At 30.1% G+C, this 15,899-nt stretch overlaps 4 protein-coding genes across 4 annotated transcripts; 3 read left to right on the forward strand and 1 right to left on the reverse strand.

Moving 5' to 3' along the window:
• The first annotated feature begins 2,714 nt into the window (after positions 1–2,714).
• On the forward strand, positions 2,715–4,894 carry LOC125821476 (myb family transcription factor PHL8-like). The gene is made up of 5 exons (XM_049500894.1): positions 2,715–3,088; positions 3,213–3,289; positions 3,395–3,618; positions 3,956–4,025; positions 4,282–4,894. The coding sequence occupies exons 1-5, from the start codon at positions 2,950–2,952 to the stop codon at positions 4,762–4,764; spliced, it is 993 nt and encodes a 330-aa protein (XP_049356851.1). The 5' UTR covers positions 2,715–2,949; the 3' UTR covers positions 4,765–4,894.
• A 1,996-nt stretch (positions 4,895–6,890) lies between these two features.
• On the reverse strand, positions 6,891–7,830 carry LOC125821488 (E3 ubiquitin-protein ligase MPSR1-like). Its single transcript, XM_049500906.1, has one exon. The coding sequence runs from the start codon at positions 7,793–7,795 to the stop codon at positions 7,151–7,153; it is 645 nt and encodes a 214-aa protein (XP_049356863.1). The 5' UTR covers positions 7,796–7,830; the 3' UTR covers positions 6,891–7,150.
• Positions 7,831–9,030: 1,200 nt separating this feature from the next.
• LOC125821492 (uncharacterized) lies at positions 9,031–11,130 on the forward strand. The gene is made up of 4 exons (XM_049500910.1): positions 9,031–9,262; positions 9,377–9,471; positions 10,625–10,777; positions 10,907–11,130. Exons 1-4 carry the CDS (start codon positions 9,154–9,156, stop codon positions 11,060–11,062), a joined length of 513 nt encoding a protein of 170 aa, XP_049356867.1. The 5' UTR covers positions 9,031–9,153; the 3' UTR covers positions 11,063–11,130.
• Positions 11,131–13,142: 2,012 nt separating this feature from the next.
• On the forward strand, positions 13,143–15,084 carry LOC125821487 (protein DMP8-like). Its single transcript, XM_049500905.1, has 2 exons — positions 13,143–13,588; positions 14,853–15,084. The coding sequence occupies exons 1-2, from the start codon at positions 13,143–13,145 to the stop codon at positions 15,076–15,078; spliced, it is 672 nt and encodes a 223-aa protein (XP_049356862.1). The 3' UTR covers positions 15,079–15,084.
• The last annotated feature ends 815 nt before the right edge of the window (positions 15,085–15,899 follow it).

Here is a 15,899-nt window from a genome sequence, read left to right on the forward strand (position 1 = left end):
TTTTTATTTTTTATTTATTTTAAGTCATTTTTCACCTTTCCAAACATTTTCCAACTTACTTTAAGTCATTTATGACTTATTTTAAATTAATTTATATTTATCAAAAATTGACTTAAAAATAAATTTAACCAACTTTTAAGTCAATTCAAAACCTCCTCTAAATCAAGAAGATCAGAAAGTTTCAATATAATAATAAATAAAATTATATTTATACCTTTCTTGGCACTTCAGCCAACGTCTATTAAATATAGAATTTATTCTTATTAGTGCAAAATTGTCCTCATGCCAGCCTTTATGCTATGAAATTTTAACCATTGAAATATTCTAGGATAAATGAAAAAATATATTCCATTGGATATGAACGATGGGGAAAGGGTCAAATTTGTCCAGTACTCCTCAATGGTGACGGAGTCAAGATTTTCATTTTAGAGATTTAAAATAGGGAAATAGAATAAATATACCCTTGAACTATCGTAAATGGTATGCAGATGCCCTCCGTCATATTTTTGGGATCGATGGATAAGATTATGACACGTGTATGTCCGTTAGTATAAATGATGTATATGCTCTAATTTTTGGACGGAATGGGCACCAATGCCCCAAAAGTATAACAGAGGGTATGTGCATACCATTTATGATAGTTCATGATATATTTGTCTTTTTTCCCTTTAAAATATAAAGAAGTTAACATATGAATTAATTGAAAGAATTCAACATCTATTATATATATATACAAAATAATTTTAACTATGTATACATAGTGTAATTCTTCGTGAAAGGAAGTTCAGCCCTACCTAGCTTCACCCCTAGCTCGTTATGTTTTTGATCTAATCTTACTCTGAATCTAGTCCATACATTTCATGTTATATCATCCGTTAATGGAAAAGCAAATGTGAGATAATTTTCTGATGAAAAAAGTCTAAATAATCAAACGTGTAACGGATAATATTTTTGAATAGTGTAAAAGCAAATTTGATATATTTTCTACATGAATGATTCATATAACTAGCTGGTGATGGAAAACGAAACCAAAGGTGAATTTATAAGTTAAAAAATGAAGTATATCTTTATAAAATTAGATATTTTATATATATTAATATAATTTTATCTATTATGTCATGTTACAAAAAAACTAAATATTTTAGAAATTTTAGATATATTAATGATATGGACTTGGTCTTCCCAAATTCTCTGCAAGGGAAGGGTCCCATTGAATAATTCTTCTAAGTTTGATTCCATTTCATTTCATTATTATCTATCACACTATTCTTGCTTTACATTAAAATTAAAATAATAAAATAACTATAGATTTCATTCTTCTGACCTCTTTTTTGTCTTCCATGTTTCTTTTACATAGTAGATAACAAGCATATACTTATAGTATATCTGAAAATTCAAAGATTGATAATAAAGACATATAAAACACACTAAGGTTAATACTTTTGATAATTAACTAAATAGTTCTATTTGAAAATTTTGTTTTTTGCTTCATTATTATCTCTTAGTAACTCATAAAGTACTTCTTGATAACATAAAAAAAAACTTAATAATTATGTACAAGAAAGAAAAAAATAATCTATTACTAGATTCCTTGATTCCTTTATCCCTATAAAAAAACAAATAGAATCTGCCAATACAACCACACCTCTCAACAAAAGAAAATTATTATGTACAAGAAAGAAAGAAAAAAAACCAAAGAAAATAATAATTTTAAAGAATCCCTTTTTATCAATATTTCCAATAAAGAAATACCAAAATATAGTTTGTTTTTTTTTTTGCTTACATCAAAGGCTCCTGTACTAAGATTTAAAAAAAAAAAGTTAGTTTCCATTATAAATAATGGTGGGGCTGGCTATTTTCAGTAGGGGAATCAAAGCAGAAAGAAAGAGAAATAAGAAGGAAAAACAGGAGTGTAAAAACAAATTATAAACTTTATTTTTTTCCTCTACTTTTCTCTCCTTTTGAGACTTCAAAATTGAAATGTGTTTGCTTTCTTTGTTTTTGCTGAATCGTAGATTCTCTCACACACACACCCTTTCAAGTCAAAGAAGAAAGAGAAAAGAGAATTATTAAATATCACTATCAGCAATAATAATATATTCAGTGTAATTTTATATGTCAATTCTAGAAAGAATAAAGTGCACTCAGACCTTATTTCTATCGAGCTTGTTGCCGATAGACCATTGGCTCAAGAAAAAACATATTAAAGCAGATTGGAAAAAGAAATATCAGAAGTGTCAATCATGACAAAATACTATAGAAAACATGACAAAGCATTTTGAAAAAAAAGAATGAAAAAATATTAAATTATTAGATCACTAACATCAACAACAACATATTTAGTGTAATTTTATAAGTTAGTTTTAAGGAGGATAAAGTGTATGCAAACGTTATCTCTATCGAGCTCGTTATGAAAAAAGAAATATCAGAAGTGTTAATCCCACAAGTGAGGTCTTGTGAAGGTACTAATCTACGCAAATTGTACCCCTATCTTGAGAGGTAGCCAGTAATAAAATTGTTTTGATAAACCCTTAATTTATAGGAAAACATATCAAAGCAGATCGAAAAATGAAATCACGATAAAATACTATAGAAAACATGATAAAATATTCTGAAAAAAGAACAATAACTACGACAAAATAGTGCGATAAGTTAAATGAGTTGGAAACACAAGAAAAATATTTTTTTATAAAGAAAAAGTTTGATATGAAATGGGAAATGGAAGAAAAGAAGGGCCACAACTCATAGGAGAGCATATATTCCCTTACAACATATGTTTCCAGATATGGAGTGAGAAAACAACATGGGACACCCTTAACAAACTTCCCAATTATATATACAACTATAAGAGTTGCCACATTTTTCAGACACACAAAAGCAAACTCTTTTCTACATGATTCAATTCAAAAAATACACATACATTTCTACCTTGTAAATCAACAACAAAAGATGGCTCTTGATCAAAATGCACAACAAACTAAAGATATGAACTTAGTTTTATCAAGTGATGCTAAGCCTAGACTAAAATGGACTCCTGATCTTCACCAACGATTCGTCGATGCAGTCTCTCAACTAGGAGGTCCAGATAGTAAGTACTTTTTACCTGCTCGGATCCTCCAAAAATGTCGTTGTTGCACTTGTGTCAACTGACATAGGTGCAACAACTTATTCTTGTTACAAATTTAAATATTACTATTTGATTGATAATGTAGAGGCTACACCAAAATCATTGATGAGAGTGATGAACATTCATGGACTAACTTTATATCACCTCAAGAGCCATTTACAGGTAACTATGTTACTCAAGACTCTTTAAAAATATTGTCGCACCTTTATCAGATCCTCCAAAAATGCACGACTTTGAATTAATTGATTGGTTTTCCTTGTTGTACAGAAATATCGTCTAGGAAAGAGTTCGGTGACTGATCAATCTTTTGATGAAAACAAACAAGAAGTTAAATTGGATTTGTGTGAAATAGTACCTAATGATGATGATACAAAGGGAAATGAAATCTCCAGAGGCTTAAAGCAGAGGACTTATTTTGATACAGAGTTGCCTCAGAGTGATCATAAGTTATCTTTGGGAGTATGTGATGGATCTCAAAATCAGATGAATGAGTAATGATTTCTTCTCTTTGAATGCAATAAATTAAGATCTCGTCTGATCGTAGATTTTGAAGTTAAAACTTGAAAAAAAATTGTGTTTAAACATGCATTTTACTTGGAAAAAAGTTCAAAGTTTTGTGAGTGGAAGTACCAAAAAGTGGTATGAGCCAGTTTTTGAAAACTTAAAAATATTTTATTGTCATATTTTGAGTCTCATCAAATTTGATGGTCAAACAGATATTTGAAGATAAACTTTCAAAATCTGATCCAAAATCTATGGTCAGACGCCGGTTAACGTAGAAACTTCACAAGCATTTACAACATCTAACTAGTTAAATTTTTTTCTCAGGAGTTTCCAAATTGCAAGAGCTTTACAAATGCAAATGGATGTACAAAGGAAACTTCATCAACAAATTGAGGTAAAAATTTATCAAAAAATATGAATATCTTCTTGATTTACATGTGCATACTTTTCCAAGATATTTACAAATTTGTATGTATTCGAAGATGATTCATCATAAATTGACTAGTTTTACACTGTTCGTCATAAGGGGTGTGTTACACTATAGATCAACATAAACTAGTCAAGTCATGATGAATCCTCACAATACATACAAAATTTTAACTGTCCCCAACTTTCTTGGGATTGAGGCATAGTTATTGTACTTATTTTAGGTACAAAGACATTTACAACTTAGGATTGAAGCACAAGGCAAGTATTTACAATCAGTTTTAAGAAAAGCACAAGAGACACTAGCAGGATATGGTACTTCTTCAGGAGTTGAACATGCTAAAGCTGAACTCTCACAATTAGTTTCAATGGTTAACATGGGATGTTGTCCAAGTTCTTCATTATCAGTCATAACAGAAATCGATTGTTCAATCTCGAAAGACACAGAGAATAAAACATTGAAAGAAGGAATCTTGTGTTCGATTGAAAGTTCGTTAACATCTTCTGAGAGCTCAGCAAGAAAGGATATTTGTGGACTTTCATTGAATCAAGAAACTAAAGGGAAAAAAAGAAGTAGACATAATATTTGTGGTGATGAACAATCATCTGGTAAAAGATATTTGGAGACAATTGATTTGAACAGAAAATGTCCAGATGAGTATGATGAAAATGTTACAAAAGTTATAGACTTGAATGAGTATAGTTAGTATTGTATTTATTTTTATTCTCTATAAAAGTCATTGATTCTTATAGCTAGTAATGTTGTTTATAGAAAAAATACTAATAATAATATGTATATTGTTTTGTGAATGAAACTTAAGAGAACTTTCCAAAGTATATTCATTTTGATTGGTATTGGATATAATGAGCACAAATTCACAAGTAACAACTCTGTTTTCCCTGTTTCACATTTACTAGAAGTACATCAATCTATTCCATTGCAGAGAATGAGTCCAATAACATATGGTTAATTTGATAACAACATTTGAGTATAATCTCACAAGTAGGGCCTGGGGAGGGTAAAGTGTATGCAGACTTTATTCCTACTTTGTAGAGATAGAGGGGTTGTTTCTAATAGACCCTCAGCATAAATAAAGCATTCTAAATAGTTTGAGAAAAGGGGTTATAATATGAAAGCAATAACAACAACGAAATAATGCGAAATAGCGAGCATTACACAATAAACATAACATCAACAACAACAAAAGAAAAAGTGAAAACTCACAAGTGAAGTCTCGGGAGGATAAATTGTACGCAACCTTAATTCTATTTTTATGGGGTAGAAAGGTTGTTTCTGATTGACCCTCGGCAACCATCCATCTTTATCCAGACTTGAAACCGACAATGTGAACGAGCTCAGACATGCCAAGTTAGATAGTCAATTTGATTTATGAAAAAAATGAATATGATGTTGAAAGATTATTCAAAGTGAAGTTCTTCTACCATAGGTGCAAAACAACTCAAGAGAATATGTGTAGATAAATGGCATCTCTTTTTTAGTTTTTCTTTTCTTTTCTTGTGATACCATATTCTAACTCAGGTGCATATGAGCTGCTAAACTTGGAGAATCTATATGTTCTAGGAATCCCATTTTTTGTTATGCTTTTCTAAAGATGCAAGCAAGGAACTTGAACTACACCAAAAAGGAATATTTATTTGTTTTAGAAATCAATACAAATGAATAATAGTACTATAGAGCAAACAAGGAAAATAGAAAATGCTTAGGACAGCTTTCTTAATTAGTGAGGGTATAAATCTCCCGAGGAATTTTAAGTTATATGCATCCACAATATAAGAAAATAATTACACTATCATTGTAGTTTAATGTGTTTGTCACTTATCAAATATTGTCATGTGAACAATTTTAACCATGTATTAGTAATTCTTTCTTTCTTTGAAAGGATTTATTAGAAACAGTTTATCTACCTTTGTAAGATAGGCATAAGGTTGCGTACACATCATCTTCTTCAGACCCCACGTGTGGAATTGCAGTGAGTATATTGTTGTTGTTGTAATAGAGTACTCTTTCTTTGTTACTTTAATAATGGAAAAAATATAAAACTTGAACCAAAAATCAGGTTAGGATGGTGAGAAGGAAGAAAATGGAACTCAATACTAAAACACATGAGAATATTTGAAAAGTGGTATACAAAATTAAGCAAGAGGCCATAGGCTACTGATCAAGTTTTAAGTGGAAAAAACTATATATTAACACAAAAGTTTTTGAAAATTAGCTTTTGTACTAAATTTGGAGGTTCAATTTTGATCTCCCAGTGCAACCTAAATTAGTGCAAGGTTTAGCCTCACAACTCTCCTAGAGTGGGTGAGAAGTCAAAATTAATCTTATAAGATAGATTTATACAAAACAAAGAGGATGTATATATTTCTAAATGTGGGGATAGAATATGGAAAATTAGATCTCTCTATAAATAAAAACTAAATGAATAGTGGTTTGCCTCAAGTTTGATAAACAAGAGAGATTTATCTATAATTTAATTATAAGGAAGATGATTGTGTTCCGTTAAAATAAGTGATACATGATTCAATAAATGAGGTCGTTGCTTTCTTAATTAAAAATCTCAAATTTAATTAAGATTTCATAAGAATTCCCCCACCCCCCTCCCTCCCCGAATGAGACAGGTTGTTCTTGTTTTAATTAAAGGTCTCAAGTTTGATAAAAAGACTTCCCTACATGAAACCATACCCAACTCGAATTAACAAAGGGGAAAATGATTGTATAAATAAGTATCTTTTCTTCTATCTACATATTGTTTCATTTCATGATTTATCATATTGCATTTAATTGTATCATTTGAATAAATATTTGAATGAATTTTATTTTTTTTAATTACTATATAATATCATACATTATAACACGAAAAATAGTCCTAGAAAATAAGATACGAAACAGAATTATGATTAAAAAAAATAGGTTAAAAGATAAAAACAAATAAAATAGTAAGTAACTAAATAACAAATAAAAATAAACCTCCATTTTACCATATTCAACAAACAACAAAATGTGGCTCTGTACAATAACATTATTCTTAAAAAAAAACTGCAAATTTTGAACAAAAAAATTAAAAGTTGCTTTTAAGCTTCTGATGCATGATCATTTTCAGAACTAAAATTAGCTGAAACTGTTTGGTTATTATGATTTTCTGAACTTGAAAAACTCATCCAAATCTCTCTCCTCCTTCCTCGATTTTTTGATTCACCATTTTCTTCAGGCATTTTATACCTACAAATCGGACACGACCCATGAATCTTCAACCATTTTTCAATACAATCTCCATGAAATCTATGCTTACAAGGCATTTCTTTCACTACCCCACCAATTACCCAATCATCCAAACATATAGAGCACTCCCCTTTTTCTCCTTCTTCGCAAATCTCAACACTTGTAAGTGCATCAATTGATGCTTTGGAAGCTGGGGGTTGACCCTCTTTGCTCATCAATTCGTTCAGAAATGAATCTAAGGTTGTAGATGAACGGGTTTCCATTACGATCATGTTTTGGGTTAACGGGTTTACGAGGATGATCCGATCAGAAAATCCAGATGGGGTTGTTGATTCATCTGTTTCCTCATCTGGGTTGGATGAATCTTGAACTGAATTTGATGAAATTGGATTGTTCGTGATGGATAAAATGAAAGGTAAAAACAAAGAAAGGTCTATGTTTCTGGAATTCATCAAATTCTCCATCAACGATGATGCCGATTCTGATTCTGAAGCCATTAAATTAAGAATTTAGAGAGAAATTTGGAGAAGAAGATTCATAATAGAAAGTTAATGGTTGCAGAGGACTGAAGATATAATGGAGGCAAAGAAGCACACAGAAAGTTGTAGAAGATTCTGGAATTATGTAGACAGTTAACTGTGGTGGTTGAATTTTATGATTTGATTAATTTAATTAATTAATTAGTGTTTATCCTTTTGAGATAGATGGCAGATATTTTTGAGGGATTTGATCTAATACTAGTGAGTCTTTACTTTCATTCTGTGGTCTAGCACCATTGAACTTGTCAACTTGTAAATATTAGTGTTTTAAAAGGGCAGTTTTGGAAATTGCTTGGGGCGGGGCACTGGCAAAACGTAATGAGATTCATGGGGTTTAGTTTTGTGATTTGATTGAATGTTTTAAGCCCGTCTAATAGTCAATGCTCCAGATTTTCCTAATTGTTAACGTAATGAGATTCATGTCTGGGGTTTAGTTTTGTAATTTGATTGTATGCTTTAAACACGTCTAACGGTCAATGCTCAAAGTTTACCTAACTGTTTTTGTACAAATTATGTGTCAAATTACTCAATAGTCAATAATATTATTAGTTTAAATGCAATATTTATTTCTATTGTTAATTCAATTGTATTACTATATCATATTGTTTTAAAACCACAGTTAGGTAACAAAGAAAAATCTCATTTTGTGTAACGATCGATTTAGTGGGATTGTGTTGTTACATTAATATTTTTCTTCTCATTTTGGCAAGTCACTTATTATTTAATAATTCTATTTTATCTTTCACTCTACCTTTTTCATTGTAGCTTTATCCATACCCTATTTTTCTTATAAGTTTCTCATTCAAATTATTAATTCGTAACATTATGTAAATTCAATACCCTTGTCCATGTGCTATAGTTTTATCTTTCTTTTTTGATAATTTTTTAATTCAAAATTTTCAATTAATAGACATGTTAAAGAATTAAGAGCATTAAAAATAATTTTTAGTATATTCTACATGCATTTAAAGGGTGTTTGACGATAATTATTTTTTTTATTTTTTTTCGGGGTTTAATTCTAAAAAACACGTTTGATCATGAGATTTCGAAAAACGTCATGGACTACAACTTTCTTTGCTTATTTTGGGCTTATATCCAGCCCAAAACCAATATACTTATTAATTAAGTCCAAAAACTATTTTATTCCCTTCTTATTATCTTCTACAGAGTGATAGAGTGTGCGCCTAGGAAGATGGTATTTTGCAGATAACCTGTTTGATTAAATTCCCCAAAGAGCGAGGCACCAAAATGTCCATTTTAGAGAAATGGGTCTGCTTTGATTTCTCTTAGCAAGTTAAAAAAACTAGCCTTAAAGAATGACAACAATGGCTTTGAGTAATGTTTGTTCGCTAAAAATCAAGACTTGTGAGCTCTTTGGAATTTGTATAAATCACTCATATACCACTCTTCCTATCCAAATTAAAAGTAAGTTTTAATGGTCAATTGCTCTAAAGTTTCTAGTTTTACTAGATAATAATGTCTTTTGGTATTGGAAATTTGTTCTGCTTTGTACTTAGCTTTGTATATTATACTTTGTAGGGTTAGACATGAAGCCATTAGTAATTCAAGCTACAGCTAAAGCTAAATCTCGGACTGAGAGTGCTAAACTTCGAAATAGGCGAATTCGAAAGAAGGTATGTGACATTTGTTAAAATTATGGCTCTTGATATTTCTGCCCAGCAAAATAATGTTGAGTGTCAAATTTGAGATATGATAAGCTAATTAATGTAGCCACATTTCTGTGTTATAACTTCAGCTTACTAAGGACCCTAGATAGGAAGGTAGGAAGGTCGGTAGGTAGCTGAGTGTGGCCGCATGTTAGGTGTGAGAAGCCAGGGGGCTAGCCCTATTTCCTCTTCTCCTTATTAGTAGTAGTGTTTAGTAATCGCGTAGTTTCTTTTCTTTAATGTGTTTCAACTATCTATTGCTTCATTTTGCTTTGTATCATGTCATTTTTACTTCTTGCAACCCTTCTCTGAATAACTTCTCTATTGAGCCGAGAGTCTATTGGAAACAACCTCTCTACACTCATAAAGATAGGGTGGTCTGTGTACATCTTATCCTCCCTAATCTCTATTTCTAGAATTACACTAGGTATGTTGTTGTTGTTAAGTAATGGTAGTGCAGAAGATTGGTGCTGATGTATTTTATTGCAATATTTTGGTGTTCGGATAGAAAGAAGAAACTAATTTATGTAACTTGGCTTTAAGATCGTACAATGTTGAGCACAGATTGATCGTTTCTGCTTAGAAACAGAACAAGCGTACATAATTGAAGAAGGTAAATGCAAAGAATTTATTGGTTTCTTGTCATATTTGTATAGGAGTAGCCAGCAATGACTTCAACTTTCTTACCTAATGGATTACTATTTAATGCTTTCACCCGTTGCATAAAGACCATCAGGGCTTCGACAACATGGCTCTTCTATAAGGACACTCATATGTCATATTACCTACACCATGACATTTAAAACATTGCATATCTCCATATCTAGTAGGAATAGGTGATTTGTACCTTTGCTCTTGCTTCACATCTTTGGACATGTTCCAAGATGTCTTGAAACGTCATTTGGTGTGTTCTGTATTTGTAAGTTTGTTTCTCCTTGACTCCTCGTTCTTGATCTACTTTCCATCTTCGTTCCCGAATGCAATGTTTAATCTTAATTGTTCTCTAAAATCATTTCATGGACTCGCTCGCTCACTCACTCAATCACAACAAAAAAAGCATATATGTGTAAGTTTATTGATTTACTTTAATCATTTAAACTTTTTATTTGGTCTTTGGCAGTTTAATGGCACTCCTGAAAAACCAAGACTTTCAGTCTTCTTCTCAGAAAAACAGTTGTATGCTACACTGATAGATGACCAGAACAAGAAGTGCTTGTTTTACGGAAGCACTTTGCAAAAATCAATCCGCGGTGATCCACCTTGCAGCACCATAGTAAGTATCTACAGCACATTGAGACCGTAATTTTGTAGTGTTATGCAAATTTCTACGTTTCTTGTTACGACAGTTATGGGATTTTCAAGTCTTGGCATTATTCCCTAACTTTGTCCCTCTCGATCACAGGAAGCAGCAGAACGTGTTGGTGAGCAACTAGTGCAGACTTGTGTTGATCTCAACATCGATGAAATTTCATCTTATGATCGAAATGGTTTTGCTCGAGGAGAAAGAATGCAAGCCTTTGAGATTGCCATTTCTCGACATGGTTTCCTGTTCAAATAGTTCTTCCTTATTTTCTATGTGCATTTTGTATAGCCTTTAAGATTCTGGAGCTCTAACCTTTTACAAAAGTAGTATATCATCGCAGTGGCAAAATAATTCAAAATTTAGACGAGTGAGTTATGATGTAAATCTAAATTCCATCTATACTTGGTTTTTGGCACATGCATATACATTTCAATCTCAAAAATTGTTGGATCCGCTACTAATCATGTGTGTGAACCGTGACCTAGTGGTCAATAAAGTAGATTGAGAACCTGAAATATCAAGTTCAAGTCTTAGAAGAAACAAAACCACTAGATGAGTTTGTTAGATAGAGTAATCTTATATTTGTTGTTTTATCAGATTATAGTTTGTTGTTGTACAATTTAAGATATTTTTATTTTTATTTGCTCTAGACGTATAGTCAAAATTCGAAGTTCTATTTTCCTTTTGTCTAACCAATTTTGAATAATTCATTATCTGAATAAGAAAATAGAGGGAAGGAAAAATCAATTGCCTGTTTTAAAAAATAACAGTAATTTATTACAAGCTCTGTGATGATCAGAAAATACTTAGTTCTCTCTAACTCTTATTTTCTTCATGTTTGTTAGGTAGCAGAAGTTAGGTACTTTATTAGGATTAGTAAGGTAAGGTCTAACGCCCCTTGCTTGTACTTGTCCATATTGATATTTTTTATGTTTAATAAAAAACCGCTAGACACTGTTTAGTGGTAAATTTGTTCAAAAAAATAAAATAGAAAAATCGTCTCTGCTGCGACTCATAAACATTTTTTATATTGGCCAAACACCTTATATTTTCAAAAGAAAAATATTTCTTTTATTTCAAAAATTTCAAAAAAGTGCTTTCCGGTTGACGTTTTTAAACTGCTTAGTATTTTAACTGACACTGATAAATTTTAACTATGAAGAATACAGTTATAAGTAGTTTCAAATTCAAACATTTAAACTGCTTGCGATAATTGTTAGATAAATACAAATTTACGCAAGTTTTAAAAAATAAAAAATAAAAAATAAAAAGATGAAAAGGAGTGCTTGCTATTATCAAGGAGTCATAAAACGTATATTTAGTTGCTACAAATAAGGGGCTTTTTATTTTTTTATTTTATAGTATATATATATATATATATATTTGTGCTACAAATAAGTATCATTCTTATCTATATTTAAAACAGCCTATTTAAAGTTAAATTGTCATTGATAAATTTTACTCTAGTTTAAAAACATGAAAATACTTAGTTGGTAACTCAATTTTTATATTCACGACAATTTTTAAAAAATATTTTAAGAATACATTTCACTCATGTTGAAAAATTAGGTGTATTTAAGTCCAGTTAATTAAGTAAATAGATATTTTAAAAATTGTCATCAGTTCAAAGATAAAATTAATAATTCACAAGTTTTAAGGGAAATTTTCAGTACTTCTCACTAATCGAAAAGATTTAGAGGTAAAATCAACATGGGACGTTTTTTTTTGTTTATTTAATTTTCTTAAAAAGGAAAAGTTAATAAATGGAGTTAAGTATTGAAGGATCCATTCAAATATTTTCACATTTTTTTTTATAAATAGCAAAAAAAAAATAAAAAAAAATTAATTATTGAAAAGCTTTATAGATCGTGCAGAAGTGGGTGTGTATTGGGCAGTTTTTAAACAACCATTTAAATTAAATTAAAATAGTAATAATTAATTAAAAAAAAATTATAGAAAAATACATGAAATTTTTTGTATATAGATAGAAGATTCAAAACATTTGTAAGTGCATTTACGTAACCAAAACTATAAATAAACCAACAAAACTTCATTCCTATTTCTTCATTCAAATATTACAAAATTAATTATTGAAAAGCCTTATTGATCGTGCATTGGGCAGTTTTTAAACAACCATTTAAATTAAATTAAAATAGTAATAATTAATATAAAAAAAAGTCTAGAAAAATACATGAAATTTTTTGTTTATAGATAGAAGATTCAAAACATTTGTAAGTGCATTTACGTAACCAAAACTATAAATAAACCAACAAAACTTCATTCCTATTTCTTCATTCAAAACTTTCTACCATTTTCTCAATCAAAAAACACAAAAATGGAGCAAACTAATGAAGGAATTGGAATAAAAATGTACAGTACATCGAAACGCGTCGATAATTCATCTTCTATGTATCCTACTAATTTACCACAAGATGATACAATCCCAGAATTACCAATTGGTGGCAGAAAAAGAAGAGCAATGGCAAATGGTGTACAAAAAACACTTTCAAAAACTTCATTACTTGTTAATTTTCTACCAACAGGCACACTTTTAACATTTGAAATGTTACTTCCATCAGTATTTGGTAAAGGAGATTGTTCACCAATTACTACATTTATGATTTTAACATTACTTGGACTTTGTACTTTGTCATGTTTTTTCTTTCATTTTACCGATAGTTTTCGAGGTCCTGATGGCAAAATTTACTATGGTTTTGTTACACCAAGAGGTTTGAAAGTTTTCAAGACTGGACTTGGTGTTGATGTGCCAAAAGATGAAAGGTAAATTTTTACGTTGGTTTTGTAAATCGCCCTTGACCACGAACACTATTTTAGAGATTTGTGATGGAATATTTTTTACTAAAGAGTTTCATTTATAAAATTGTGAAAATTTTATGATTGTTACAAAAGATAGAAAGGTAACTTTAAGTGATGATTTTAGCAATATTTGTGTGTGTGTGTGAGACGTAAATCGCTCTTGCACATGAAACACTATTTTTCTATGAGAAAAGAGAAAAATATAGATTTGTGATGTAATTTTTTTGACTACAGAGTTTCTTTGACAAAAGATGAAAGGTAACTTTTAGTGATGGTATTTGCAATATTTGTGTGTGTGAAACGTAAATCGTCCTTGGCCATAAACACTATTTTTCTATGAGAAAAGAGAAAAATATAAATTCGTGATGGAATATTTTTCATTTTACAAAATTATGAAAACTTTATGATTGTGACAATAGATAGAAAGGTAACTTTTAGTGATGATTTTTTAAATGTTTATGTGTGTGAGATGTAAAATCGCCTTTGGCAATGAATACTATTTTCTATGAGAAAAGAGAAAATACACAGATTTGTGACGAAATATTTTTGACTAAAGATTTTCATCCACATGATTATGAAAAATTTATGATTGTGACAAAAGATTGTTTTCCGTCACAAAATTTGTGACAGTTCTATGGTTGAAACAAAATAGAAAGATTTTTACAAAATTGTGACAGTTTTATTCCAGAAGTTATCAATATACACGAAAATTGTGACAGTTTTTTTTTCTTCCAACACAAATTAGAACGTCACGTTCTAATTTGTGATGGATTCTTCTTCCGTCACAAATATTGTCTATTTTATACAGCTATTCGATTTCACGTCTCAAAGTCATTATTTTACCATAAAATGTGACAGTTTTATGACAAAATCTTCAATATTGTGGACAAAATTCATAATGTTTTTGTAATTCCATCACAAATTTTGTGACCTTCTATGTTTATGACTGATTCTTACAAATACTGTGTTTTTTTTAATATAGCTAGTCGATTTCACACCTCAAAGTCGTTTTTTCACCATAAAACATGACAGTTTTTATATAATTAGTCGATTTCACGTCTCAAAGTCATTGTTTCACCATAAAACATGACAGTTTTAGGGAAAAATTTCCAATATTGTGGACGAAATTCGTTATATTTTATAATTCCAAATGTTGTGCATGTTTTTTTTATAATAATTTAGTGTGTTGACATTGTTACCTCTTTTTTTTGTTGGTTGGTTGTACTAGGTACATTGTGGGATTGACAGATTTTGTACATGCAATGATGTCTGTTTTGGTGTTTGTGGCAATTGCATTTTCTGATCATAGAGTGACACTTTGTCTATTTCCTGGACATGCTAAAGAACTTGATGAAATTATGAGGAGTTTTCCATTAATGGTTGGAGTTATTTGTAGTGGACTTTTTCTTGTTTTTCCTAATTCTAGATATGGTGTTGGGTGTATGTCTGCTTAGCTATTTTTATTTTATTCTACACTAGACTACATTTCTTTTCTAGTTTTATAAAGTTTCATATATATTGTAATTTAAGTTGATTGATATTTATTTAAATCTATCTATCTAGTATCGAACTGTAATGATTTGTAATGTACGTAGTTTTACTTTGTATTACTGTAAGAGACTATTTTCATGACTTCATGACCTTCGTTACATAGTAATAACTTTATTGGTGTTATATAGTAGTTAGGGGTGTATAAAATCGAACCGAAAACCGAATCAAACCGCAAACCGAGTCAAACCGGAAAGAGAATCCAACTTGTGGTTTGGTTTGACTTGGTTTGGTATTGGAAAAAAAAACCCAACTATACTTGGGTTGGTTTGGTTTTAACTAAAAAAAGTCAACCCGAGACCAAACCAACCCGACATTATATATATAATTTTTAAAATTTATTTTATATATAAAAATATTTACTTTGATGTAATTTCTAAATATTACTTATACGTTTTCATAATTTTTATCTTTTAACGTATTTTTTCAAGTTTTTTGAGACTTAGATTTTGAATGGTCCAATAAAAGTTATAACTCATAGATATTAGTAACTCTAGTAAAGCTCAAATATGTCATCGAATTTTCAGAAAAAGCTTATTTATGTCATCCGTTAAAAGTTTGGTTCATCTAAGCCATTACCGTTTAAGAAAAAGCTCATTTATGCCATTATTTTTTAACAGTAGTTTTGCAAAACTATTTTTTACACATGGTCAATTATAATTCGGCCACATCATTATTATCCTACCTTAAAAAGCTGCTAACTTTGTGCTTTTCTGAAAATTGGTTT

This window comes from Solanum verrucosum, unplaced genomic scaffold (assembly GCF_900185275.1).
Source record: "Solanum verrucosum unplaced genomic scaffold, falcon-dt-bn FXZP01000217.1, whole genome shotgun sequence".
Lineage (NCBI taxonomy): Eukaryota > Viridiplantae > Streptophyta > Magnoliopsida > Solanales > Solanaceae > Solanum > Solanum verrucosum.

Coding starts and splice junctions, on each gene's coding strand:
- LOC125821476 (XM_049500894.1), top strand. CDS start 2,950: ATGGCTCTTGATCAAAATGCACAACAAACTAAAGATATGAACTTAGTT. Junction 3,089..3,212: donor TCAACTAGGAGGTCCAGATA/GTAAGTACTTTT, acceptor TTGATAATGTAG/AGGCTACACCAAAATCATTG. Junction 3,290..3,394: donor ACCTCAAGAGCCATTTACAG/GTAACTATGTTA, acceptor CTTGTTGTACAG/AAATATCGTCTAGGAAAGAG.
- LOC125821488 (XM_049500906.1), bottom strand. CDS start 7,795: ATGGCTTCAGAATCAGAATCGGCATCATCGTTGATGGAGAATTTGATG.
- LOC125821492 (XM_049500910.1), top strand. CDS start 9,154: ATGACAACAATGGCTTTGAGTAATGTTTGTTCGCTAAAAATCAAGACT. Junction 9,263..9,376: donor TCTTCCTATCCAAATTAAAA/GTAAGTTTTAAT, acceptor TATACTTTGTAG/GGTTAGACATGAAGCCATTA. Junction 10,778..10,906: donor ATCCACCTTGCAGCACCATA/GTAAGTATCTAC, acceptor TCTCGATCACAG/GAAGCAGCAGAACGTGTTGG.
- LOC125821487 (XM_049500905.1), top strand. CDS start 13,143: ATGGAGCAAACTAATGAAGGAATTGGAATAAAAATGTACAGTACATCG. Junction 13,589..14,852: donor GATGTGCCAAAAGATGAAAG/GTAAATTTTTAC, acceptor TGGTTGTACTAG/GTACATTGTGGGATTGACAG.